The sequence below is a fragment of the Silurus meridionalis genome, chromosome 8 (genome assembly GCF_014805685.1).
Source record: "Silurus meridionalis isolate SWU-2019-XX chromosome 8, ASM1480568v1, whole genome shotgun sequence".
NCBI lineage: Eukaryota > Metazoa > Chordata > Actinopteri > Siluriformes > Siluridae > Silurus > Silurus meridionalis.
The window spans coordinates 25,769,379-25,795,618 of NC_060891.1; the positions used below are offsets into that span (position 1 = coordinate 25,769,379).

At 39.3% G+C, this 26,240-nt stretch overlaps 1 protein-coding gene across 1 annotated transcript in view; it reads left to right on the plus strand.

Annotated features, from left to right (window-relative positions):
* Positions 1-26,240, plus strand: part of rps6ka1 (ribosomal protein S6 kinase a, polypeptide 1) — an 87,710-nt gene that overhangs the window by 8,940 nt on the left and 52,530 nt on the right. Inside the window, exon 2 of the mRNA XM_046855390.1 lies at positions 9,312-9,356. Within this exon, the coding sequence (XP_046711346.1) occupies positions 9,312-9,356 (45 nt within the window). The remainder of the gene's footprint in view (positions 1-9,311; positions 9,357-26,240) is intronic.

Consider the following 26,240-nt stretch of genomic DNA (forward strand, 5'->3'; position numbering starts at 1 on the left):
GAAGTATTGAAAAAGTTTTCTGTTGTTGTTTGTATTTAGTTAGAATTGATGTGAAAGCCTGTTGGATGATCACAAATGTTTTTAATTGCCATTTTATTGACAAGGTATTTTTGTCTCCCACTAATAAGTTTTATAAATAAAATTCATACATATTTAAATTATTTTAAACAAATGAGTTGTTGCGAATCGTGCACATGGTGACCAGGCACATGCGGGTCAGGACGTTTGTTAACCCCTTTGATCAAGCTTGGTAGAATTGTTGTGCTCCATAGGCATTAGGACAAACATTTGTATGTATTGCCAACCCCCGTTATTTTCTACATTAGAAAGAATGGATAGAAGAAGTGAAGAATGAAGTTGTTTTCACTGAGGTTGTGGATAAATTATGACATTATTACTGCATTAGATTCCAAATTGAAGAAGTTGCATTTAAGAGAAAGAAAAATTCGATATAACCTGATTCAACCCATGGTTTTCTCCTGATCCACGTTCCTGAGGTTTGAATTATTGTAGGAACGTTTCACCTATTCGATATAAAGAAAAATGTACAACACTGTAAAAAATCACAGGTTGATGTTCAAAGTCTACCCATAATCCACTATGTGAATGTGGAAATCCAACATACACACTTAGTCGTTTTTTCGAACTCGCGCCCTCTCTACCTCTCGCTCTGTCGTTTCTCTCACAAACCGTTTTCCTCCTGCTGTAAACTTGTAGCCTGAGGTTGTCTTATATTGAACACAGACTTATGTAACAGGAACGCTTTTATTATGGCATCCTGACACAGTTGGGTGAATCCACAGTGGAACCGCAGACCTGTCTCTTCTTTATCAAGCATTTGGTTTAAGTTTGGTTGCGGTACAAGCTCAGGTTCATTCCACCAGTTGGTTATTATTATTTAGTTTATACACTACTGTATATCGACACCTGAGTCCCATTATCAAAATTTTCAAGCATTTAATCTAGAGGTCAACTGTTTCATTGGTTGTGCAGATTAATCTTCAACAATAGTTGATTGCTGGAACTATCAGGTATGGGAAAAAATCCGTGGAGAGTTTTTTCGGCTTCTGGTCCTCTGTAATTACGAGAGCGGCCTCTCTTCGTTTTATAAGAAAAACCTAAAAATTACGTACAGTGTGTATCGTACATTTACACGCAACAAAGAACACACAACGTTGTGTACAAAATCGCGGTGCTGGGATGCTGAAAATCTTAATTATACGGCTGGAGGAACACGTCTGGCCAATCAGAACAGCCCGTTGATTTCATCGTGGTTGTGATTGGCTCTGGCATGAAAAAAGGGCGGGGTTGAAGACTCGCGTCATCAGGTTTAGGCAATGAAAATAAATAAGGCAATGCAAATATCTTTAACTCCCCCCCTTTTTGGACATATACACTCCAACCAATAAACAAGCAGAGAAACTACGCATAGGCTACGCTACTGTACTGTACTACAGTATTTACTATAAATGTGACATTTCAACACAATTTTTTATTTATGTTTAAAGAGTGTGGGAGGATGACTTATGGCTTAAATAATAAAAACAAGGACGACTGTATTATATGTATACTTCATTTAATTAGATTTTTTTTAAATATTCATATTTATTTACATTATTTATTGGTAAGTCTAACACAGCTATCTGTATTTTTAAAATCAGTCAACCTCTGATTTCAATCATTTTGTGTTGCATGTTAGAATATAAGACATGACCAATAATTCAAGCATTTCAAAGACTACATTCAGTATATGGACAAAAGTACTGGAGCATCTGATTTTTGAGCCCAAATCTCCACAAAATATAGTGAAACATCTTAATAGAATGGAGGTTATTATAAGAGCAAATGGGAACTAAATGAGGAAAGCGATGTTCAAAAGCACATACCAAACATTTCCGAATTTAGTGTATGTAGATCCAATATTTTCCGATTTTTTTCCCCCTTTATTTGGATAGTTATCTATTATTTCACCATCAGTGGGATGTTAAAGGATAAGAAACTGTTCACTTGACACTTGTTGGGATTTAAGCAGTGTGATCAGGACTAAATGATAATATATTTTTATATGAAACCTTTTATTTACTTCTTTATTTACCCCATTTACAAATTTTTTTTTTTAAATGTGTTAATACTTACCCAATCAAACTCTGTTTTTTTTTTCTCCACATTGTTTAGACTAAAAATATATGGCAAATATTCACAAATAAACTCATGCATTTATAGATTTAAATATTAGACTTCAGGATAATTTTTTTTCTCTACTCAATTTTTCTCTAGTAGCTTGACATTTTACACGGCCTTTATTTATTTATTTATTTATTTTTTTTATCAGAGCCAGTCACGCCATATGTCCCTAACGTATTAATAATAAATGATTTTTAGTCTGCTGATGCTTTGCCAGTAACAAACCACTGACTCATCACTTGATATTCACAAAACCCCAACGCAATCTGTTTATACTTGTCCGCTTTTCTGAGCTGGAGCTAAAAAATACGCTCGGACACGTCGTCTTGGGGAACGTTTCTGTCATGAAATTATACACTTTGTGAGTGTGATTATATCTGGATTATTATAGACTATTGCTTAAGAGCCTTTACACCTCAGGTCTTCATTTCTGCTGCTGCTGTAGTTTAATTTCATGCGTTCATTTCTACAGTCACTGTTCCTACAAAGGGACATGGAACTGGTGCCACCCAGATGAGGATGAGTTCTCTTTTGAGTCTGGTTCCTTCCAAGGTTTCTTCCTCATGAAGTCTGTTTGTTTTTCTTGCCACATTCGCCATTGGCTCGCTCATTATATAAGAACAATCTTTTACATTCTTTTAAAACTGCTTTATCTCTGGAAATCTGCTTCTGTTCATTGTTAAAAGCGATGAATAAAAAATTAATTGAATGGAATAATGTTTGTGGTGAAGTTTTACAGAAAGAGCTTTTTTTCATTGAAATTTTATTTGTAGCGCATTTTTAACAATGGACGTTGTCCCAAAGTGGCTGTACAGAGATAAATAGGTTGTAAAATGTGAATTTACACTGATCAGGCATTAAAATGAGAGAGAGAGAGAAGGTTGGATGGTGTGGAGATGGTGAAGCAGGAAGTTATGGGAAAGAGTAGTGGAAGCCAGGCTGAGAGAAGAGGTGACCATCTGTGAGCAGCAGTATGGTTTCATGCCGAGGAAGAGCACCACAGACGCCTCATTTGCTTTGAGAATGTTGGAGAAGTATAGAGAAGGACAGAAGGAGTTGCATTGTGTGTTTGTGGATTTAGAGAAAGCGATTGGAAGGTGAGATTGAGATGGTTTGGACATGTGCAGAGGAGGGACATGGGGTATATTGGTAGGAGAATGCTGAGGATGGAGCCACCAGGAAGGAGGAAAAGGGGAAGGAGAAGGTTTATCAATGTGGTAAAGTAAGACATTTACATTTGTGTTATTTAGCAGAAGTCAGTGTCCAGATTGACATACAAAAGTGCTTTGAGTCTCTAGCAATGAGTAAATCTATACTGGTACGCTGGATTACAAACTTGGAAAGTGCTAATTTACGTGTTTCAAGAAGAGGTTGGTCTTCAGCCGTTGCTTGAAGATAGACAAAGATGCTGGAGTTCATTCCACCACCTCGGTGCCAGAACAGAGAAGAGCCATAAAGTGTACTTACCTCCCATTCTGAGAGAAGGTGGTACCAGTCGAGCAGTGCTGGAGGATCTCAGACAGCGTGGTGCAGTGCGAGATGTGATGAGGTCTCTGAGGTAAAATGGTGCTGATCTATTTTTGGCCTTGTAGGCAAGCATCAGTGTTTTGAATCTGATAGCTACTGGAAGCCAGTACAGGCATGCAGGTAGTTGGTTTATAAGAGGCAGATGTAGAGGACAGAGTAGTATGGAGACTGATGATCCGCTGTGGTGACCCCTAATGGGAGCAGTCGAAAGAAGAAGAAGGCATAACATTATGACCACCTGCCTAATATTGTGTTGGTTCCCCTTTTGCTGCCAAAACAGTTCTGACTCATCGAGCATTAACAGCATGAACTTCTTCAGCAGTTTGAGCTGCAGGAGCTCGTCTGTTTGATCGGACCACACGGACCAGCCTTCGCTACCCACGTGCATCGATGGGCCTCGGCCGCCCACGACCCTATCGCCGGTTCACCACTGTTCCTTCCTTGGAGCACTTTTGATAGATACTGAGCACTGCAGACCAGGAACATCCCACAAGAGCTGCAGTTTTCGAGATGCTCTGACCCAGTCTAGACATCACAATTTGGCCCGTGTCAAACTCACTCAAATACTTAGTTGCATGCTGGATTACAGTATCTCACAAAAGTGAACATAACACTTGAAACATATGCTAAGTTGGCAACTGCTTTGCTGAAGGTGATTGAGTGGCAGACCTGATCCCTATTGGGCACCCGTGGAGCGCCATGTGTCTAACATTCAGCAGCTCTGTGATGTCATTATGAAGGAGTGGAAGAGGATCCCAGCAACAACCTGTGCAGCTCTAAGGATTAAGGCAGTGGCAGTGTTAGATGACAATGGTGCTCACACAAAATCCTGACACTTTGGACATGTTCACTTTTGTGTACTCACTTTTGTTGCACAAAAGAGATGCCAGTCCTGTCAGCATCATGCTCAAAGACTACACTTATTATAATCCGTTGTTAAAAGCGATATACGAATAAAAATGAATTGAATGAAATAATGTTAAATTAATGTCAGTGCCTATACGTTTATCCCTGATGAGCGAGACAGTGGCAACTCTGACAAGGAAAAACTCACTGAGATGGTCTGAGGAAGAAGCCTTGAGAGCTACCAGAACTCATCCTCATCCTGGTGACACAGAATGTGGCTATTCATAACAGTTCCAACATTGTTGATGTGTACTGTTCATGGAAAGGTGCTCACATGCAGAACCTTTCATTGTAGCAGTCTGTTGATATTACAGTTCAAATCCATCGTAAAAGCTCTTTTTTTTTTCTTGAGGACGGTTCTGTTAGTTAATCGAGTTGAAACTGTTACTGTTTGTACAAAGCTAAAGTGTGTGAAGTGAATTGTCTATGGAAGAGGGCCGTGCCATTACTTTCTCACGTTGTGTTAATTAGACACAAAGGCTAAAGTCTTTTTTTGTGGTGTTACCACAGTAACACCTTTGCTTGCATGCTGTTATTGTGCCCTGAAGCTCTGCAAGAAAAAACTGTGTGCATGTCTTCCTTCTTTTTCTAAAAGCAATCAATAAGGAAGAGCTGAGCAATGCAGCCTCAAATTCCTTATCTACCCTCCTTCCTTTTGTCAATCTCTCGCTTTCCTCTCTTCTATTTAGTCCTTCCTTCCTTCCTTCCTTCCTTAAAGAAGAAGGAAAAGCCTCAAGGCTAAATTTTCTAGCTAGATTAGCAAGCAGCTAGCAGAAGCAGATGGCTAACTAGCTTAAATGGCCGCTAACTAAGCATGAAGCACCAACGTGATATTGTTCTACTGCTTATCAGTCTCATATTCATTCATTCATTCATTCATTCATTCATTCATTTATTCATTCATTCGTTCATAATTTTTTTTTTTTATAGCCAAAAGTTATACATTGTGTGGACAAAACGTTGTGGACACTTAAATGTAAGATTGATATGCGCTTGATGAACATCTAATTTTACATTTAGTCCCAATTTACACTTAAAAACCTCCACTCTTCTGGGAAGATGTTCCACTAAATGTTCCTGTGGAGATTTGTGTGAGATTCATTCAGGAAAGTGAGGTACTGATGGTGGTGAGGTGAGGAGGCCTTGGGTGTAGCCAGCATAAAAAATTCATCATGTTCAATAGGATTTAAGCTCCATAGCAGGAGATCTTCCAGTCCAACCCATGTAAAGCATATCTTCATGGCGCTGGCTTTGTGCAACAGTGACATGCTGGAGCGGGTTCGAATATTCTAGTTTATGCAACACATCCAAAGACATCCTATATAATTGTGTGTCTTTCTGACAGACAAACGTCTCGTGCTTTTCTTTCTGGACAGAAAACAAATCTGAAAATCACTTTACAAATACTGAAACGAATAATTAGCAGCCAGATTTCGAGGTCAGGGTTTTATTGGCAGCCCCCTCATGTGTCTGCTACATGATGCGTCTCGGTTACGATGCTAATATCTCACCTTGGATTCAGCCACTGTGTTGGTACAAGCAGAACATATCCACAGTTTATGGTGTTCTATTCAACAGTGTTGCTGATTGTGTGTGTGTGTGTTTAGTGCTAACATAAGCAAAAAATGCTTATAAAGCATATTGCATTTGCACATTGGACAACAAATCATGTAAAACTCTATATATTACTAGAGTTATTTTTCCGCTCGATGTGCACTATGTGGACAAAATCATTGGGACTCCTGACTTTTGATCATAAATCCAGCTTTCTGCTGCAGGCATGGAAGCAGTGCAGGAGTTTGTCGAATACATTTTTGCTTGGGCTGAGTTTTAAGCTTCTAAAAGTTTAGCAGTGCTGTTCTGAGTAGAGATTGGAGATTGTAAAGTTTTTCAAGACAGGGGCTTTTGAGTGTAGGAGTATTGGCGGTCTTAAAGTGTAACCATTTGCAGGCCTTGAAGTCTGAGTTTTGGAGTCTCCAACTGTAGGAGTTTTGGGGTCTTCAAGTGTAGGAGTTTGGGGGCTTTAAAGTATAGGAATTTGGGATTACTTAAATGTAGGAGTGTGGGGGCCTTAAATAGTAGGAGTTTGGGAGCCTTCAAGTGAAGGAGTTTGGGGGTTTTAAAGTATAGGAGTTTGTGATTACTCAAATGTATGAGTTTGGAAGCCTTCAAATTTAGAAGTTTGGGGCCTCAAGGTTAGGAATTTTGTGAACATTGGGAGTTTTTGGGGCCCTCAATTTTGAGAGGTTTGAGGTCCTGGAATATAGGATTAATCCAAGTGTTTAGTGAAATTTACTGTGGAACTGTCACTGTTTTCCACATGTTCTCCACATTGTAAAAACCCCATAATTGTTGTTTACTCCGAACTGAATTAGAACTGGTCTTTGAACCGTTTACTGTATATAATTAAAACTTTAAACTCCAGTTGGTGCATTTTTATCAAATGATATGCATCAGGAAAAAAGTCTTACCAATGCTGTTTTATATAACTTCATCTGACTTGCAGGAAATTGTCATTGTGGGGACTTCTGCTTTCCCTAAAGTTTTGTGGTGACCATGTGACGCATCGGCAGCTTAACAATGTTAACAGACAGCCACAAAATCGTCCTTCTTTAAAAGTAACTAAAGGAAGACAGTGCTTGTATAGTGGTAGTAGTGTACGAGTATACCAGCATTAACAACGTTTTTTATTGACACTTATTTCATATACTAAATTGGCCTTCGGTGTCTTGACCCCAAACGCCTCTTGCCTTTCTCTTTTTCTCCCACTCATTCTCTCACTCTGTTTATGCTCCTTCAGTATCAGTATTTTTTCTTTTTTATTCCTAGATGCCTGGCAGTCAAGCACATTGAGGAGATGTTGATTTAATAGACACCAGAGACAAGAAATCTTTTGGCTGTTTATTTAGTCCAGATTTTCTGAAGGCTTCAGGTTTAGAACCCAAATCACTTCCACTGAAGGAATTCCAGTTTCTTTAGTGTTAGTGGTATCTAGCCTACTTTCTCTTGAAAATGACACTATATAGACAACCATATTGGAACACAGATTTTCCAGTCGTATGTGAATTTTTTTCTGTTACCGCGTTGGAGCATCACAATTGTATATAATGTTTTGAGCTTAAACCAGAACCTTTCACCTCGACTACATCAGTTTCTGTTATGAACTCAGTTTACTAACACCCTGGTGGCTGAATGAATCACCACGTTATGTAGTGGAACATCTTCCCAGAAGAGTGGAGGTAATTATATAAGGAAATGGAGACTAAATGTGGAATGGGATGGTTTAAAAGGTCTAAGGATCTCTTGCTGAATGACTGGGAACACCGGAAGAGTACATTTATGTGCAATGCGCTTCACATTAGTACAACTCGGCATGATTCACAGATCGAGTTCACCACAGCCAGCAGGTGTCCTGCTGGCATTCCGTTGACCCCCGCTTTCTTCTGACTTGCTAATCTGCTGATTCTCACCCACGAAGCAGCACTCGTCGCTTACTTCATGGCTACCAACTGGAGAGGGTGAAGGCTAACACGTGCGCTTGCACACTCGCACGAAGCTAGCCGCATCTCTCCAAAGGGTGATGTAACACACTCATGCTGTCCATTCTCTTCTTAATTACTCAACTAAAAGGTCTGTTCGTCTCAACCAGAGCACACAGACTTTTGTGCTTTTCATTTGTCAGCTGCTGATGTTTGTGGGCTTCAAATTCACCAATCTCCAGACAACCGTTCTGTTGCCTCAGAACTCCCTGTGAGATCTTTGCCTTAAAAGTGCTTGTTTTGTTTGCATTCGTGCGCTAGCTAATCTTTTTTGTTTGGTTTTTTTTTTGGACACACACAAGATCCATATGCGCTTATTTTAAACATCCCATTCCTAGTCTCTATTTTCTTTTCTAATAACCTCCATTCTATTGGGAAGATGTTCCACTAGATTCCGGGGAGGATTGTGAGAGATTTATTTAGCCGTTAGTAAAGTCGGGTACTGATGGAGGTGAGGGAAGGAGGTTCCTGGGGTGCAGTTAGCATTCACATACATCATGTTTAATAGGGTTTAGAGCTCTATAGCAGGAGATCTTCTACTCCAACCCATGCAAGCATATCTTCACGCTTTGCACAGGGGCGTGGTCATGCTGGAACAGGTTTGGGTCTCATAGTTTGGGCGAAGTGGAAATTTCATGCTACAGAATTCAGAGAAGTCCGATACAATTGATTTGATTTTTGTTCTGATTTGACGATTGTGGTAAAATCATATATGGCTGGAAAAGTCAAAGGTGTCCCCCCTTTTTTCCCCCATGCAATATATGCATACTGTAATGCTTAACTTTATGGATACTGTAGAGGATTGAGTCTGAGCTGTGTTTGTTTTTTTTCCTTCTCACTTTGGCTTGAACCGTGTGTAATGGAGTGGTTTGTTTGAATAGGCTTTAATAAAGGGCTTTGCATGTGCATGCATGTGCAGGTGCACTTGCCTTGGCGTGTATGTGTGTGTGTTTGCGTGCCTGCGCACATGTGCAAAGCTATAAGAATGGCTGGGGGAGGGCAGGGGTGTGTAGGGAACTGGGGTGGGGTGTGTGTGTGTGTGTGTGTTTGGGGAGGGGGTGGGGTTGACTTAGACATGCATTCGCACACTTTGTCAGCAAAATTAAACACCCGTCCTCTGAAATCCGTCTTCTTTGTTTGTTTGTTTTTCCACAGAACGGACAAAGCACCGCTGAAGATGGAGTTGCTCCAGGGGTCAAGGTAACACTAGTTCTTCATAGTCATGTGCTTTTATCCAGTAAAGGAGAAGTAAGCGTGGTGGGGTTGGATGCACGCACGTTCCTGCAGAAACGCACACACACACACACACACACACACACACACACACACACACACACACACACACACACACACACACACACACACACACACACACACACACACACACACACACACACACACACACACTATTGAAGTGACCTTTAAATCCAGAGACTAAATCAGATTGGATTGCTCATATTAGCATTTAATTAGCTCATTTAAATTAATTTGTTGGGAAACAGATTTCAGGGATGCAATTACAAGCCGAATCAGCAGTTTAGTGGTTTATTAAACATATTAATGTCCATTAGAAAGAGTTTACACTTATTATTTAGGTTTATTTTATTTTATATGGATCCGCACACACACCGCCGCACAGCACAGATTATGGATTGGATCATGGATCCGTGAATACAACGTCCAATCAGATACCAGGGCAGCATTTCAGGTCGATATCAGGGTCTAGCTGTCTCTAGGGTTGTGCTTTGTGGGGGGAGTTTAACAATACATACTGTACGGACAAAAGTATTGGAAGACCCGAGTTTTCCAGCCACATGTGACTCTCAGTGATGACAAAGTTGGAGAGACACAATTGTATAGGATGTGTTGCATAAAATCTTCCCTTTATTTGAGACGCAATAATTAGATTTGATTGGAAAATTCAAACAAATCAATAATTTATTGATTGATTGATTTAGGGGGGGGCAGGTTGCCAGGGTGTATCTCTGCAGTACATTTGGAGAAAACAACTGCATAATCTGTGTTTTTTTCTTTATTTAATTTTATAATCTCTGCACCAAACTAAAACAGATATTAAATCCCCTGCTCACCTAACCTGATTAATTAATTGATTTAATAATTAAAGCAAAATGTTCAAAAAAAAATACCCTCAATGATCTTGTTTCCATTACTGTGAGTGAATTTCTTCATTCTTTATTTAGTCATAAACCAGTAGGAGTAAACAGTTTATACAAGCCAAAGGCCAGAATCAGACATTAGGTGCCACAGAAGATGAGATTAGTATCGGCATCTCTCAGAAGTGAGATGTTAAACTGCTGGTGGAGATGCCTACAGCTGTACATGCTTTTTGAACATCCAGTTTAACATTCAGTCCCCAGTTGCTGTTATAATAGCTTCTACTTTTCGGAGGAGGATTCAATAAAGGCTAAATTCTGTAGTCTTGACAGGTTCACCAGCCCATTAATGGGCGTTTCAGACGTTTTCCTGTAGTGTGACTTCTCAAACCAAGAACCAATAGGAGCGTCGAACCTGATGACGTGATTAGCGTGATTAGACCACCTCAGGGAAAATGTGGAAACGAGTCAGGTGGGACGGTACAGCAAGAAGAGAAACTTGAACCATGAACCAAATTAACGCTACAGATTGCTTTTGTTTTACTGCTAGTTACCATTAGCAAGAGAACGTCAGAATGACGTAAAACATCGGACGAGTCCTTTTCTCGTGTCTCAGTTTTTGAATCCCGTACAGTCTGACATTATGGGATTAACTGGGATCCTCTGGCAATTTCTACACTAATCCGGATAAATCTGAAAACGCCATTTTTTTTTTGTCTAAAAACAATCTGCGACCGCAGTATCGTTTTCAACCGTTTCCCAAAACTTGCTTATGTAACACCGAAACGTCTGAAAATACTTAAGTCCCTGTACTGCACTGTAGGTAACACGTTTCAACCCGTGTCATTTCTGCCTGCCGTTTTAAATGTCATGGCAATGACCAAAAAGTCATTGTTTTTCTAAGGCCTTCAATAAGCTACGTTTTATTGTGGACGTGGCCTTAGTGTGAAATGGGGATCATGTTTATACAGTCTGACGAGCAACATTCGCAAAGGACTATTAAAAAATTGCACAATGTGCCCAGCATTAGCTAAAAGCATGTATTATCTAACGTTAAGTGGGAGGGGGCTTCACTGTCACCGCCCCTTCCTGCCCCCTCTCTTCACTCAGAGTCCAATGCGAGTTCATTAATGTTTTTGAACATGTCTGAGTGTTTGAAGTACTGGCCAACCTTTAAAAATGGCCTTTTCAGAGTTTTAGCAGCCGATCTCCATCTCCATCTCTCCATCTCTTAATCTCTTTGAACATTTCAGCTGCGATGGAGAAAATGAATCAATGCGAAAGCACTCAAATCTCTGTGGCAATGTGAAACGCCAGTGCAACTGGTGACGATCGTTTGGAGTATTTGTGTCTTCAGCTGCAAGATGAAAATAAAGCGCACACATTCGGCATTTAAACATTTGTATTAGCATACTGTATGTTATTAGCGGTTCAGTTTTGCTTCGTTTTTTCTCATTTATTTCGATAAATCTCCCAGGCATCACAGTGAGACTCTCTCTCTCTCTCTCTCTCTCTCTCTCTCTCTCTCTCTCTCTCTCTCTCCATAGGCTTATCTGACTTGGTTCCTCTTTCTTTCTTCACTTCTCCTTTTCCCTGCTTTTGCAAAACACAGCAGCTTCCCTTTTTGCAAAAAAATCCCTAGTTTGATGTTGAGTGCAGTTGTTTACCCTGCAGTCACGTCTAGATCTAAATGCTTTCCTAGCTTCCTGTGAACCTGCCAGGATTCTCTTTAGCAGGAGAAGGCAAGCCGTAAATCTGCGATTGAGACGGGTTGTTTCGGGTCTGATTGCTGAGCATGTGTGTGTCTGTGAGCGTGTGAATGAACGACACTCGCAGCGGGTCTGTTAGTGACACAAGCTAAAAGAAGCTTGACTGCTAATGAGTTTGAGCCGGATTATCACCGGTCTACAGAATAACGAGGCCACACACACCCATGCACGCAATCATTCATGCATTTTAGGGCAGTTTCTCCCATTCTTCTTTGCAGAACCTCTCAAGCTCCATCAGGTTGAATGGGGAGCGTCAGTGCACAGCCATTCCCAGAGTCGTCTCGTAGACACTCCTTTGTTATCTTGACTGTGTGCTTAGGGTCGTTGTTCTGTTGGAAGATGAACCGTCGCCCCAGTCTGAGAGCGATCTGAAGCAGGCTTTCATAAATGATGTCTCTGTACATTGCTGCATTCATCTTTCCCTCGATCCAAAATAGTTCCTGCTGCTAAAAAACATCCCCACACCTCTATTAATAGGTCACGCCCCTGGTATTAACATGTGCCAAGGCCACACCTATATATATATATATATATATATATATATATATATATATATATATATATATATATATATATATATATATATATATATATATATATAAAAATAAAACAATAGACCAATGAAATTGCCGAACTCTTTATATTAAATCAGATGCGCTCCCACTGAATCGGGCCGCACCACATCATAAATATGGATGATGTTCCTCTGACGTTTGACCTGCCGCTCACTCGGACTGTCCACAGGAAATGAGAATCATTCGTCACGTTAAAAACAACCGGGCATGAAAACACACTTCACCTGTGTTCTGAGCTGCACGGCATCGGGAGAAAAGATTCACCGATGGTGATTTTTAAACGCACGACGATGCCAAAAGATAAACTAGAAATAGAGTAAGAAATAGTTGTGAAAGGAAGGAGAAAGACAGTGAACAATGACTTTCTTGGTAGCTACTGTTTAGAATCAAGCCGTGTAACAGACACTGTCTTTCATTAAAGCCTGTGTAAAGTTCATTAGTTTCAGTGTAGACACCTGCGGCTTATAGACAGGTGCGGCTTATTTATGTTCAAAATAAAAATCTTTGTCAAATTCAGTGGGTGCGGCTTATATATGTGCGCGCTTTATAGTCCAGAAATTACTGTGTGTGTGTGTGTGTGTGTGTGTGTGTGTGTGTGTGTGTGTGTGTGTGTGTGTGTGGGTATATATATATATATAATCACACCTCATTGTTTATTAGGCTCCATCACTTTTATTTATTATGTTTCTATCATTAGTGTTCTGAGGCCACGCCTCTATTATTATAGTTTAGAGGCCACACCTCTATTATTGAAATAAAGAAGTCACCCCTCTTTTCTTAGGCCACTTTGACATTATAAGCATATGCAGAAGCCACGCCTTTATATTCAGCACTCCATTATAAGCCACACCTTTATTCGCTAGCATTCACAGGGACCATAACTCCATTATCTCTCACACAAGTGTTTGGGTTAAATAGTGTGTGGTGCAATGTGCGTGTGTGTGTGTGTGTGAGTGAGTGCAAAAAAAAAAAGAGCCTGTAGTCGTGACTAGTAGATATTAATGAGACGCCCACACACACACTCCATCACCCCTATTTACCGTGTCCTCTGTCTCTTACTCTCAATATACACAAGTATTACTACATTACAGGGACTCACAAGTCTGTGTTTCAATGATGAAAAGAGCTGCATTAAAAATGGCAATCTTTACAATAAAAAAAAAAAAATAGAACATTTTTACAACACATTAACTTGTGTGTAACAGTGTAGCATGCCCAACTTTCTTCACTCGTAGTGACGTTTCCGTTCAAACCGACCCGCAATGGCTCTGAGGACTCCGAGGAATCTTCTCCTGAATTCTGCACATGATGTGAATGTCATTATCATGAGGTCGTAATTGCAGTCTAGTGCTAATTTACACTGTTCGTACAATGTGTTAAACAGCTACAATGTTTGAAAGGTTGGGGGTTTGAGCCTCATTAGTGCCAAGCTGCCTCTCTTGGGCCCTTAAACAAGGCCCTCAATCTTCTATGCTTCAGAGGTGCTGCATCGTGGCTGCACACCCAAATATTCTCCCTGCTTCTTAACATCGCTGGAATATGCAAAGGAAGAATTGTATTGTACTGTACAGGTATAAAGTTTTTCTCACAATATTGCACATATAAAGATAAATGTACTGCATGACCTTATTAAAATGAATATTTAATGTATAATTCATGAATGTTTATAGAGATAACGGGTGTCTCAGGCACAAACATCGTTTTCCCAAATGAAACATTAGACAGGATGCACGTCTTCGGTCGTTGTTTCCTGCGCATTGTTTGGTCTCCGGATGTTAATGTTAAAGTAGTAAAAAACAAAAAGTGATCCCAAGTGTAAGTTCATTCGCTGAACAGAGTTCCTGTTTCCACTATTTGTTATGTTACATTCACAGCCTTCGCTCAATACTTTGTTGTTGCTACTCTGGCACCAATCACAGCCTCGAGTCTTTTTGAGTTTGATGCTACAAATTTGACACGTATTTTTGGGCAGTTTCTCTTATTCTTCTTTGCAGAACCTCTCAAGTTCCATCAGGTTGGATGGGAAGTGTCAGTGCACAGCCATTTTCAAATTTCTCCAGAGATCAATCATGTTCAAGTCTGAGCTCTGAGCCACTCAAAGACATTCACAGAGTCTCGTAGCCACTCCTTTGTTATCTAAAGTGTGTGCTCTGAGTAGCTGTCCTATCGGAAGATGAATCATTGCCCCAGTCTGAGGTCCAAAGTGCTCTGGAGCAGGTTTTCATCAAGGACGTCTCTGTACATTGCTGCATTCATCTTTCCCTTGATCCTAACCAGTTTTCAAGTTCCTGCTGCTAAAAACATCCCCACAGCATGATGCTGCCACCACCATGCTTCACTGTAGGGATAGTATTGGCCAGGTGATGAGCGGTGCCTGGTTTCCTTCAGACATGACACTTGGCATCCAGATCAAGAAGATCAGTCTTTGTTTCTCATGGTCTGAGAGTCCTTTAGGTGCCTTATGGTAAACCCCAGACGGGCTGTCATGTGCCTTTTACTGAGGAGTAGCTTCCGTCTGGCCACTTTACCATACAGGCCTGACTGGTGGAGTGCTGCAGAGAGGTTTGTTCTTCTGGAAGGTTCTTCTCTAGCATCATGTGATAATCGGGTTTTTGGTCATCTCTCTGACGGCCGTGATACCGTGATCGCTCAGTTTGGTCGGGTGGTTCCTCTATAGTAAGAGTCCTGGTGGGTCCAAACTTCTTCCATTAACAGATGATTGAGGCCACTGTGCTCATTGGGACATTCAATGCTGCAGAAATGTTTGTCCCCTTCCCCAGATCTGTGCCTCGACACAATCCTGTCTCTGAGGTCTACAGACAATTCCTTGGACTTCATGGCTTGGTTTGTGCTCTGACATGCACTGTCAACTGTGGGACCTTCTATAGACCTTTCCACATGTCCAATCATCTGAATTTACCACAAGTGGACTCCAGTCAAGTTGTAGAAACATCTCAAGGATGATCAGTGGAAAAAGAATGCACCTGAGCTCAATTTTGAGTGTCATGTCAAAGGCTGTGTTTGGCAAAATTTTTGTTTTTTATTATTAATGAAATTGCAAAGATTTGAAACAAACTTCTTCCACGTTGTCATTATTGGGTTTTGTTTGTAGAATATTGAGGAAAATAATGAATTTAAACTATTTTGGAATAAAGCTGTAACATAAGAAATGTGGAAGAAGTGAAGCTCTGTGAAAACTTTATTTTGAAAGCTATTTTGACAATAATGTCTGTATGTTGCATTGTTTCAAGAAGGACAATAAATCTGTACTGCCATGTTTGTAACGATCAGTCTGTTTTGAATGCAGTGAGCGGTTTAGAAACGTTGCCTTATTATTTTCCCAGCATACTCATTTATAAAACTATAGAAACCTTATTTGGTTATGTTATCTTTTACTCTTAAGAAACATTCAGATTTTGCACGGAAACAGTGATACAGTACCATAAACCAGTGTACAGCGTTGTTTCCCGACCAGCACTGAGTTTGTCGAGTGGATTTAAAAGAGCAACAGCTGCTGCATGACTTATCCAAAAAACACGATACCGAATTTACACACGACAGATCCACAATAGTGTGATTAGTTGTCCTGGTGCTTCTGCACCCTGCAGCTGTTAGCATCTGTGCTCTGCAATGCGTTTTATTCTATCCAGCGATTGTAGGAACCGTGTGCCTTCTTCTGTTATCACTTGTGTCAAGCTTAATGATTAAAAATGAAACCATATACACCTATAGTGTGTGTGTGTGTGTGTGTGAGAGAGAGAAAGAGAGAGAGAGATGAAGTGTGTGTTAATGTGAGCTTTAGTCTATTAGTTACACTATATTGCCAAAAGTTTGTGGACACCTGACCATAAGATTGCTATGTTTTTGAACATCCCATTCCACATTTAGTCTCCATTTGCCCCTTTAATAATCTCTACTCTTTTGGAAAGATGTTCCACTAGATTTTGAAGAGATTTGTGAAGATTCATTCAGCCACAAGAGTGTAATGTTCATATTTCCGCTTCCAAAACTATCCTATAGCGTTGCTGCTGTTATGTTTTCCACAATTCCTCAAAGACGTGTTACTAGATTTCAGAGTACGCCAGTGGAGAGGCCGAACGGTGTCCTGTTGAGGGTTGTAACGTTTAACGGTGCAAAATCAATGAAAATACGTTACTATTAAAGTCGGTCGAGATGTTAAACGAATCGTGATGTATTTTTTTGTATTGCTTCATTCTCATTCAAAATCGAAGGTGTGGTGACATTTTGGCTTTTTCCGGAAGACTAAAAATGAAAGCAGCGAGCTGGAAATCTCAGAACCACCAACCTGAAATTTATTAACACAAAGAACTTATTTTGAACAATAGAAAAGAAAGTTGATGGTATAAACTTTTTCAACCATATACGTACCTTTTCCTGTCCATCTTTATTCATCTGAGTCTTCCTCACCCAGTTATAAATGTCTATCTAACTGTTGTTCTTCTGGTGTTTATAGTTCAAAAGGTTTGAGGATTAAATACCATATAAATGACAACTAAAGTGATCTGTTATTGCTATATATGTTTTCCTCATAAGTTAAACACTGGTCAAGGAAGAGTATCTCCTAACCAGTAAACATTTCCCAGCCAATCCTAAAATGACCAACATCGATTGCATAATACATATTACACGATTACAACGTGCGTCTGTTTTAATGGCAAAACCATACAATGCTTTTTTCTGCTGTAGAAAAGGAAAGATTTCAACTTCTGGTCAACCCATTGGAGCTTTATTTATTATTATAATATTATTAATTATTATTTATTTATTTGTTTTACAATTAGAATTTAGTTTTGTTATTTGATATGAAATATATTTGACAAAGAAATGTCTAGCATTCAAATGGTTTTGTCTGAAAAATATTAAAAGGCTACTTTTTGATTGATGATTTATCTTAAATTCTAATTAAAAAAAAAATCAAAGCAACAAAAAATAAAACGAGAAAATCTTATCGTCAAACCAGAATCGTAAATCGTACCATGCGATGAGTTTGGTGAATCATTACATCCCTAATCCTAATGGTCCCCATTTTTATCCAGCAGATACCAATTTGTGATTTACAATTTGCAGTACCCATTTGCCCACACCCCCAAAATCGGCTTCAAGTGCCTCTTCTTTAAGCTTGACGTCTCCCCCATTTGATCTCGAAATCCCCCTCTCCTTTATTAACGTGACGCCTGACGGATTGTGGGGAAAAAGCGCAACGGTTAACCCCTGGCCAGACTTTTCATTTTCTTTAGATAAGCGGATATTTCAAAAAAAGAAAGAAAGAAAGAAAAGAAAGCAAGGGTTTAAAATGATAGAAATTCTGTTTGATATTTCACGACAGATTCCGGATGCGGTGCAATAAATCAGTATTACAACCTGCCGAGGTGTTTTAGTATTCTGTAGACAGACCTCGCCCGATCTCGAAAAGTGGATTATGAGTTTGAATTGCGTTTTCTGTGTGGGTGTGTGTGGGTGTGGGTGTGTGTGTGTGTACACGCACTCCCAGTGGAATAGTAAGGTAGTAAGTGCTTTTTCTGCTCGTGTAAATTTGATTTGTAAACGCTCTAATGTAGGATAATGGCCTCTTAGTTTTGATTTTACAGCCATATGTGAGTTCCACATGCCACTGCCACTTTAAGAGGGTTTGGGGTGTGTGTGTGTGTGTGTGTGTGTGTGTGTGTGTGTGTGTGTGTGTTTAAGCATGCGTTTAATAGGGGGTGGTTTGCGCGACAGGCTTTGATATCGTTTTTCCTTCCCACCTCTTTTTTGAGGTCAAATCTCTCTGAAGAGCCAGTCTCGCTCATTAATTTTTCAGCACTCGCCACTGCTTTGTGGCACAGCCGGGTTGCCATGTTACTCGATGCCCACTAGCATTAATGTTTAAGAGCTAATCCATGGGGGGTCGGGGATGGGGGCAATCAGAGTGTGTTTGGGTTTAAAGCTTTGAATCAGCCCGAGCGTTTAGACCGGCGCAGTTGGCTGTCTGAGACCTGCAGCTAAACATGCAGTGCATTGTGGGAGATCAGGGTCTCGGATATAAGACTCGTTTGTTGCCATGAGACCTTTTCAAAAGATCATCCAACTCAGAGTTTTCCTTTGTGTACAGATTTGCCAGCAGGAAATGTGGATCTTCATAACTGAGGCCAATGCATTTTGCATCTCCATGCACAGCCAACAATACGATACATAAAAGATACGTATGAAGCAGCTACCGATGCGATACGATTCCCCCATATTGCGATGCAGCTCGATTTGATTCGATTCAACACAATACCATTCAATTCAATACGATGCAATGCAACTCAAAATGTTAGACAGCAAACCATCAATTTACTTCAGTGTCTTCTGACTTCTAACACATGGCTCCTTCACAAACACGGCTTTGTAGTGCAAATAAAAGATGAAATAAAACCAGATGTTCTGTCTACAAGAAGATGCAGCTCTACCTCTGCCATGTTAATCTGTATTCCATGTATCTTTCAGGACACGCCTCGGTCTCCGTAGTGTTACCTCGTCATATTCACAAGGAGAAATTCGATCTACAGATAAAATATTGGTCACAAATTATTGGTCCGTTTTTAAATAATAAAAGTATAGCGCATCTACTGATGATTTTAATATAAATAAATGCAAATATCTTCAAAACGATGCATCATGATAAAAATGACGTGTAAAGGACGTTTGCAAATCGATGCATCACAACTTTTATGCCGATGCGCCAATGCAAATCAGGGGATTTAATAATCCCTAATCCCATCCCTAATCCTGCACAAAACCTTCTGAACCCCAGACTCCACACCCAACACCAGAGTTTGACTTCACTTATGCTCTAATAGCGGAATAATGTTTAGATGGTAGATGGAATGGAGGAAGAATGGGTGTGGTGCTGGTGTGTACAAACTTTTGGCTTCATAGTGTACATCCTTATACAGGAACGTCATGTATTATTAAGGATTATCGCTCACCACTTTCTATCTGTTTATCGTAATATTTGATGTTTGAATTCACAGATGCTAAAATGAATCAGAAACAAAGTGCTGACACTGGAGAATCCTCTCCTCTAAATGAAGCTCTTTACACAGAAAATGTAAGAAATCATGATGCATTGTGCTGTATTTGTGCGATAGATTTTCACACAGAAAATCCACGAAGCACTCTTGTGTAGTTGATAAAATAAACAGTAGTGCGCTCTTTTTATTTATTTATTTATTTTTAAGTACTAACAGCGAAATTAGCCTTGCGTAGTGCAGAGTCAGCGTGTACCCAACTGTGGCGTCTCCTCTCAGTGAGATCATCCGTGTAATTCCAGAAAGAAAGATGTGTCTACCTTCGTCTTTTACATTATAGAGCTCAGATTGCTGGAACCGACACCCACTGGCTCGAGTCCTGCAATTAGCATACTGTATTACTGCAGGAGAGAGAGAAACAGAGAGAGAGAGAGAGTGTGTGTGTGTGTGTGTGTGTATATATATATATATATATATATATATATATATATATATATATATATATATATATATATATATCAGTACAGACCAAAAGTTTGGACACACCTTCTCATTCAAAGAGTTTTCTTTATTTTCATGACTATGAAAATTGTAGATTCACACTGAAGGCATCAAAACTATGAATGAACACATGTGGAATTATATATGGAATTATATACATAACAAAAAAGTGTGAAACAACTGAAAAATGTCATATTCTAGGTTCTTCAAAGTAGCCACCTTTTGCTTTGATTACTGCTTTGCACACTCTTGGCATTCTCTTGATGAGCTTCAAGAGGTAGTCACCTGAAATGCTCTTCCAACAGTCTTGAAGGAGTTCCCCGAGAGATGCTTGGCACTTGTTGGCCCTTTTGCCTTCACTCTGCGGTCCAGCTCACCCCTAAACCATCTCGATTGGGTTCAGGTCCGGTGACTGTGGAGGCCAGGTCATCTGGCGCAGCACCCCATCACTCTCCTTCTTGGTCAAATAGCTCTTGATGCCTTCAGTGTGACTCTACAATTTTCATAGTCATGAAAATAAAAAAAACTCTTTGAATGAGAAGGTGTGTCCAAACTTTTGGTCTGTACTGTGTATATATATATATATATATATATATATATATATATATATATATATATATATATATATATAGATATATATATATATATATATATATATATATAGATATATATATATATATATAGATATATATATATATATATATATATATATATATATGTGTGGCCTTGGCACATGTTAATACCAGGGGCGTGACCTATTAATAGAGGTGTGGGGATGTTTTTTAGCAGCAGGAACTATTTTGGATCGAGGGAAAGATGAATGCAGCAATGTACAGAGACATCATTTATGAAAGCCTGCTTCAGATCGCTCTGAAATGGAGTCAATGTGCAGCCTGTAAAGCAGTACAGATTTACTGTCCTCTCAAAATAACTCTACAGCCACTATTGTCTATATAATATTGTCCCTTGAGAAGACATACTATAATACTCAATTTAGTGAAATAGTATAAACATACATATAGTGTATGTAAGTATCAAGGATGCAATGCTGTACCAAGCACACACACTACAGGAAACCCTAAAAAAGACTGTATCAAGGCATACTGTCTACCCGTAATTTCCGGACTATTAAACGCACCCAAATATAAGCCGCACCCACTGAATTTTACAAAGATTTTTATTTTGCACATAAATACGCCGCACCTGTCTATAAGCTGCAGGTGTCTACACTGAAACTAATGAACTTTACACAGGCTTTAATGAAAGACAGTGTCTGTTACACGGCTTGTATCTAAACAGTAGCTACCAAGAAAGTCATTGTTCACTGTCTTCCTCCTTCCTTTCACAACTATTTCTCTCGAGAATTTTTCTTTTGGCATCGTCGTGCGTTTAAAAATCACCATCGGTGAATCTTTTCTCCCGATGCTGTGCAGCTCAGAACACTAGTGAGGTGTGTTTTCATGCCCGGTTGTTTTCAGCGTGACGAATGATTCTCATTTCCTGTAGACAGTCCGAGTGAGCGGCAGGTCAAACATCAGGGGAACATCATCCATATTTATGATGTGGTGCGGCCCGATTCAGTGGGAGCGCATCTGATTTAATATAAAGAGTTTCATTGGTTCACCTGAACCCGTTCAGCAATTTCATTGGTCTAATGTTATGGGGTTCAGTTTTTTGGCTTGAAGTTTGTGAAACCGGGAAAAAAACAGGAAAAATCCATAAATTAGCCGCTTCATTGTTTAAGCCGCGGGGTTCAAATCGTGGGGAAAAAGTGGCGGCTTATAGTCCGGAAAATACGGTAGTTAAAAGCATACTTTCTCATGTGTCTGATTTGTGTTGGTTATTTTATTTATTTTTTTACCAGACATTGTGTCTGACATTTGTTTTAGTGTAGTTTTTAACCCATCAAACTTGTTATATGAAAATCTAGAAGGTTACTAAATGAAGTTGTGTATATTTTGTGCCAGTGGTTTTGATCTAATCGGAGTTGAATATCGTGATGAGTCGATTCTGCCGGAGCTGCAGTTTTCTCACAGCAGACTGGATGAATGTAAATCATGCCATCTTGGATTCACCAAAAAAAAAAAAAACCCTGACAGCTTTCAGAGGGAGGATTATCCTTCCAGAAGGCAATTTTATTCCCTTCATTTTCTCCTTCTTGTTTCTTTTCTAAAAGCTTTTTAATATGAGGAAATTAGTTTCAGCGATACGGGAGCAGGCGTGCTGATATAAAATTTTCACCTCGTCGTAATTGGCCGAACTTTATTACCAGATACGAAATTATGGAGTGTTTTATTTATTTTTCTTTCTAAAATGACTGTCTTAATTTTAGCCATGGGAAGCGCCATTTGCCTTGACTGAACAACTGAAAGTGTATACAAACTGAGGTACTATACAATGTTGTGCATTCTGGGTATTGTTTAATCAGTGGGTTCATTATTTAGACCAAATATCCCATTAAACCATTGGGTCGTAACTGCTTTAGATGATATTCTCTCATTTTTTTGTATGGGACAAATGAATGTATTGCACTTCCTTGCGGAAGATTACTCCCCTTGGTTATTACATCTTCAAGATTCCTCAGAATCTTATCAGCTGCACATATCGGAGTTCTGATATTTCTTGAGATCCTTCTTCGGAAAATTGCACAAGCCCAAACATTCAGCATTTGATAAATCAGTATTAATTAAAATGAACGTGAACACTTTTACACACAGCCTCATCCAGATCGACAAACAAGAGTGCTTTGTTTTTCTATCAATTAATTAAACAACATTGGTTCACTAGGTTGCAAATTTTGGACACCATCTGCCTAGAACTCTTCTTCTCAAAAACATAAAGAAGGAACATTAGTGCTAGTTTAAGTGTTTCAGGAGGAGGAAGGCATTCAGCTGTCGTTTTAATCAACCACCTCGGTACCAGAACAGAAAAGAGACTCGATGTGTAAACTACTTCGTCCCCTGGGAGATGGTGGGACCAGTCGAGCAGTGCTGGAAGATCTGAGGCAGCGTGGTGCAGTGAGCAAACTGATCATATAATACACATTATTTATTTATTACGTATATATTGGAAATGTAGCTCAAGCAACCATAATGCAGAATCAATGTGAGCTTTATTTTTAATTGCTTAGTAAAAAAAACTAAATGAATTAAACTAAAAATTTTGAAGTTGTAATTTTTTAAAATTTGAACAAACCAATCTAACTCGGAGTTACGTTACAGTGCCAAAGTTGAATATATATAACATTGGCTCAGTCAAAGCCTAGAGTTTACTTAATAATAATTTCACATTAACTTTATACCGCTTTATATTAATTTACTATCTCGATTCATCTAATATTAAATACCTTGATACTGATTTACTTTGTAAATTATCAATTTTATACACTTATTACTGAATTGGTTCTTGGTTTTGAAGTCTAGTGTGCTTTGCTTCATGTTGAAAGGTCTTGGTCTCTTAAGAATAGCACAATGGTTAAGATGTTACACTTCTGGTCATACTGTCAATAATTCAAATCCCACCCCAATTTAGCTGCCACTGCCGGGCCCTTGAGCAAGGCCCTCAGCTGTATGAATGTAATGTAACTCTGTGGATGAGGGCGTCTGCCAAATACCGTAAGACCTAATTAGACCTCATTCGTCTTGCATCATCAGTGCTGCCTGAAATCTCGAAAAGTTTATAGATTTCTGCGAAATCTTTCTGAAACCGTCATTTAGCAGCATTTTCTCATTTTATTGGCATGCTGCGATTCTGCAGCGGCTCAGTCTCTCCGAGTTTAACGAGTGCCATTATTCTGTCCTGTTGTCATGGTATTAAATAAGCAGCATGGCAACCACATTAGCTGCTCATTCTGAATTTTAATGCGTCGAAGGATAAAAGAGCTGCAGCCGAAGCCTGTTGACTGAAGAAGGTAGAAATCGGTCCATTTATTTCTTTTTGTATTAAAATACAATTCGACATATTGATAGGACAGTGTTGAATGCAATGCGGAGGAGATAATACTGTTAGGAAGGGTAATCTATAGATTCCTAGGTTTTTGTAACAACAAATTGGGACTAATTGTTCAAAATGCATATAGTGATACTGATTTTATACTGATATATATATATATATATATATATATATATATATATATATATATATATATATATATATATATATATATATATATATACATACATACATACACCTACCGTATTTTCCGGACTATAAGCCGCTACTTTTTTCCCCACACTTTGAACCCCGCGGCTTAAACAATGAAGCGGTTTCACAAACTGAGCTCCAAAACATTAGACCAATGAAATTGCTGAACGGGTTCAGGTGAACCAATGAAATTCTGTATATTAAATCAGATGCGCTCCCACTGAATCGGGCCGCACCACATCATAAATATGGATGATGTTCCTCTGACGTTTGACCTGCCGCTCACTCGGACTGTCTACAGGAAATGCGAATCATTCGTCACGCTGAAAACAACCGGGCATGAAAACACACTTCACCTGTGTTCTGAGCTGCACGGCATCGGGAGAAAAGATTCACCGATGGTGATTTTTGAACATATGATGATGCCAAAAGAAAAACTCTCCCGAAATAGTTGTGAAAGGAAGGAGGAAGACAGTGAACAATGACTTTCTTGGTAGCTACTGTTTAGAATCAAGCCGTGTAACAGACACTGTCTTTCATTAAAGCCTGTGTAAAGTTCATTAGTTTCAGTGTAGACACCTGCAGCTTATAGACAGGTGTAGGCGTATTTATGTTCAAAATAAAAATCTTTGTAAAATTCAGTGGGTGCGGCTTATATTTGGGTGCGCTTAATAATCCGAAATTAGGGTATATATTTGAGAGGGAAAGAGAGACCCAGATTCAGGACAGTTTACATTTTCAAAAAGGTCAAACACAAATAAAGTAATCTCAGAAAAATGCATCACGGTCTTGATGATATGTGATTATACCATTCAGTAAATAATGTGTACAATGTTATCTGTAGGTTTTATAACCGTTTTTGAGGTCTTTTGCCAAATCTAGCTCAGTATTTTTGGTATTATTTAATTAATAATTTTTACACACTGTCCAGGACCAACAATAAATGAGCTCTGCATAAAGGAAGAGTGCATGTCATGTAATACGATCATCATCAGACAAGCTGTTACGCTTTGTTTCCTGTTACTCATGTTACGTGTGACTAATCAGATTTCACACTGACTTATTCCACAGTCAGACATTCGCCTGAACACTGACTAGTGACGTTTTGTGATACGGGAAGTGCAGCAATGCACATACATATCTATTTAATAACACTAAAGGCAGAAATAATTTCATTTCTTTGGAATGGGGAACATGAGACAAAAAAATCGCACGTGTTGAAAAATGACCGAAATGTACTTGGGTACACCTAAGACAAGTAGACACTTAGAGACATAATCGAAATGTCCTATTTTTGAGGACAATGTCTGCTCGTACTGCATCACAGTAAATCGTAAGACTGTTGTAGGAAAGCGCTATCTGCCCTCTTCTACATACATGAGGTTATGGTAGTCTAGGATTGGCTAAACATTGCTGTGATTGACAGGGGAATTAAGGGTATTGTTTTTTTGGGGTCTTGAACTTCCAGGTGGCTGCAGCAAAGCTGGGATTCGAACTTGTGATGCACAGACACCTTCTTTTTCACCTTCCTGTTCACAGACGTCGTCGTCTTCTTATTCTTCTTCCTTTATTCTTCCTTCCTTTTTTTGTTTCTTCATCTCCTTTTTCTTCTTTCTCTCCACCCTCTTGCTGTTCTCCTCCTTCCTCTTTTCCTTCAACTTTTTTCTTCCTCTTCTTTGTCGCCTTTTCATCTGCTCCTACTTTATTTTTTTTTTTTCTTTAACTTTTTCTTCTTGTTTTTCTATTCTTCTTTTTCACCTCCTTCTTTACCTTCCCCTGAACACAAAATTCAGTTGTTCACCTGATTTGCTTTAGTTCTTCCAAAGAAAAGAATGAATGGCACAACAATCAATAGTCTCCGCCCACTTTGATTCTAATTTGCATTACACATCAGACCTTTTTTTGTGAACTCGTTCAGTGTATTGTCACAGAACCGGAGTCTGACGTCTCGCCTCAGTCCAACACTATA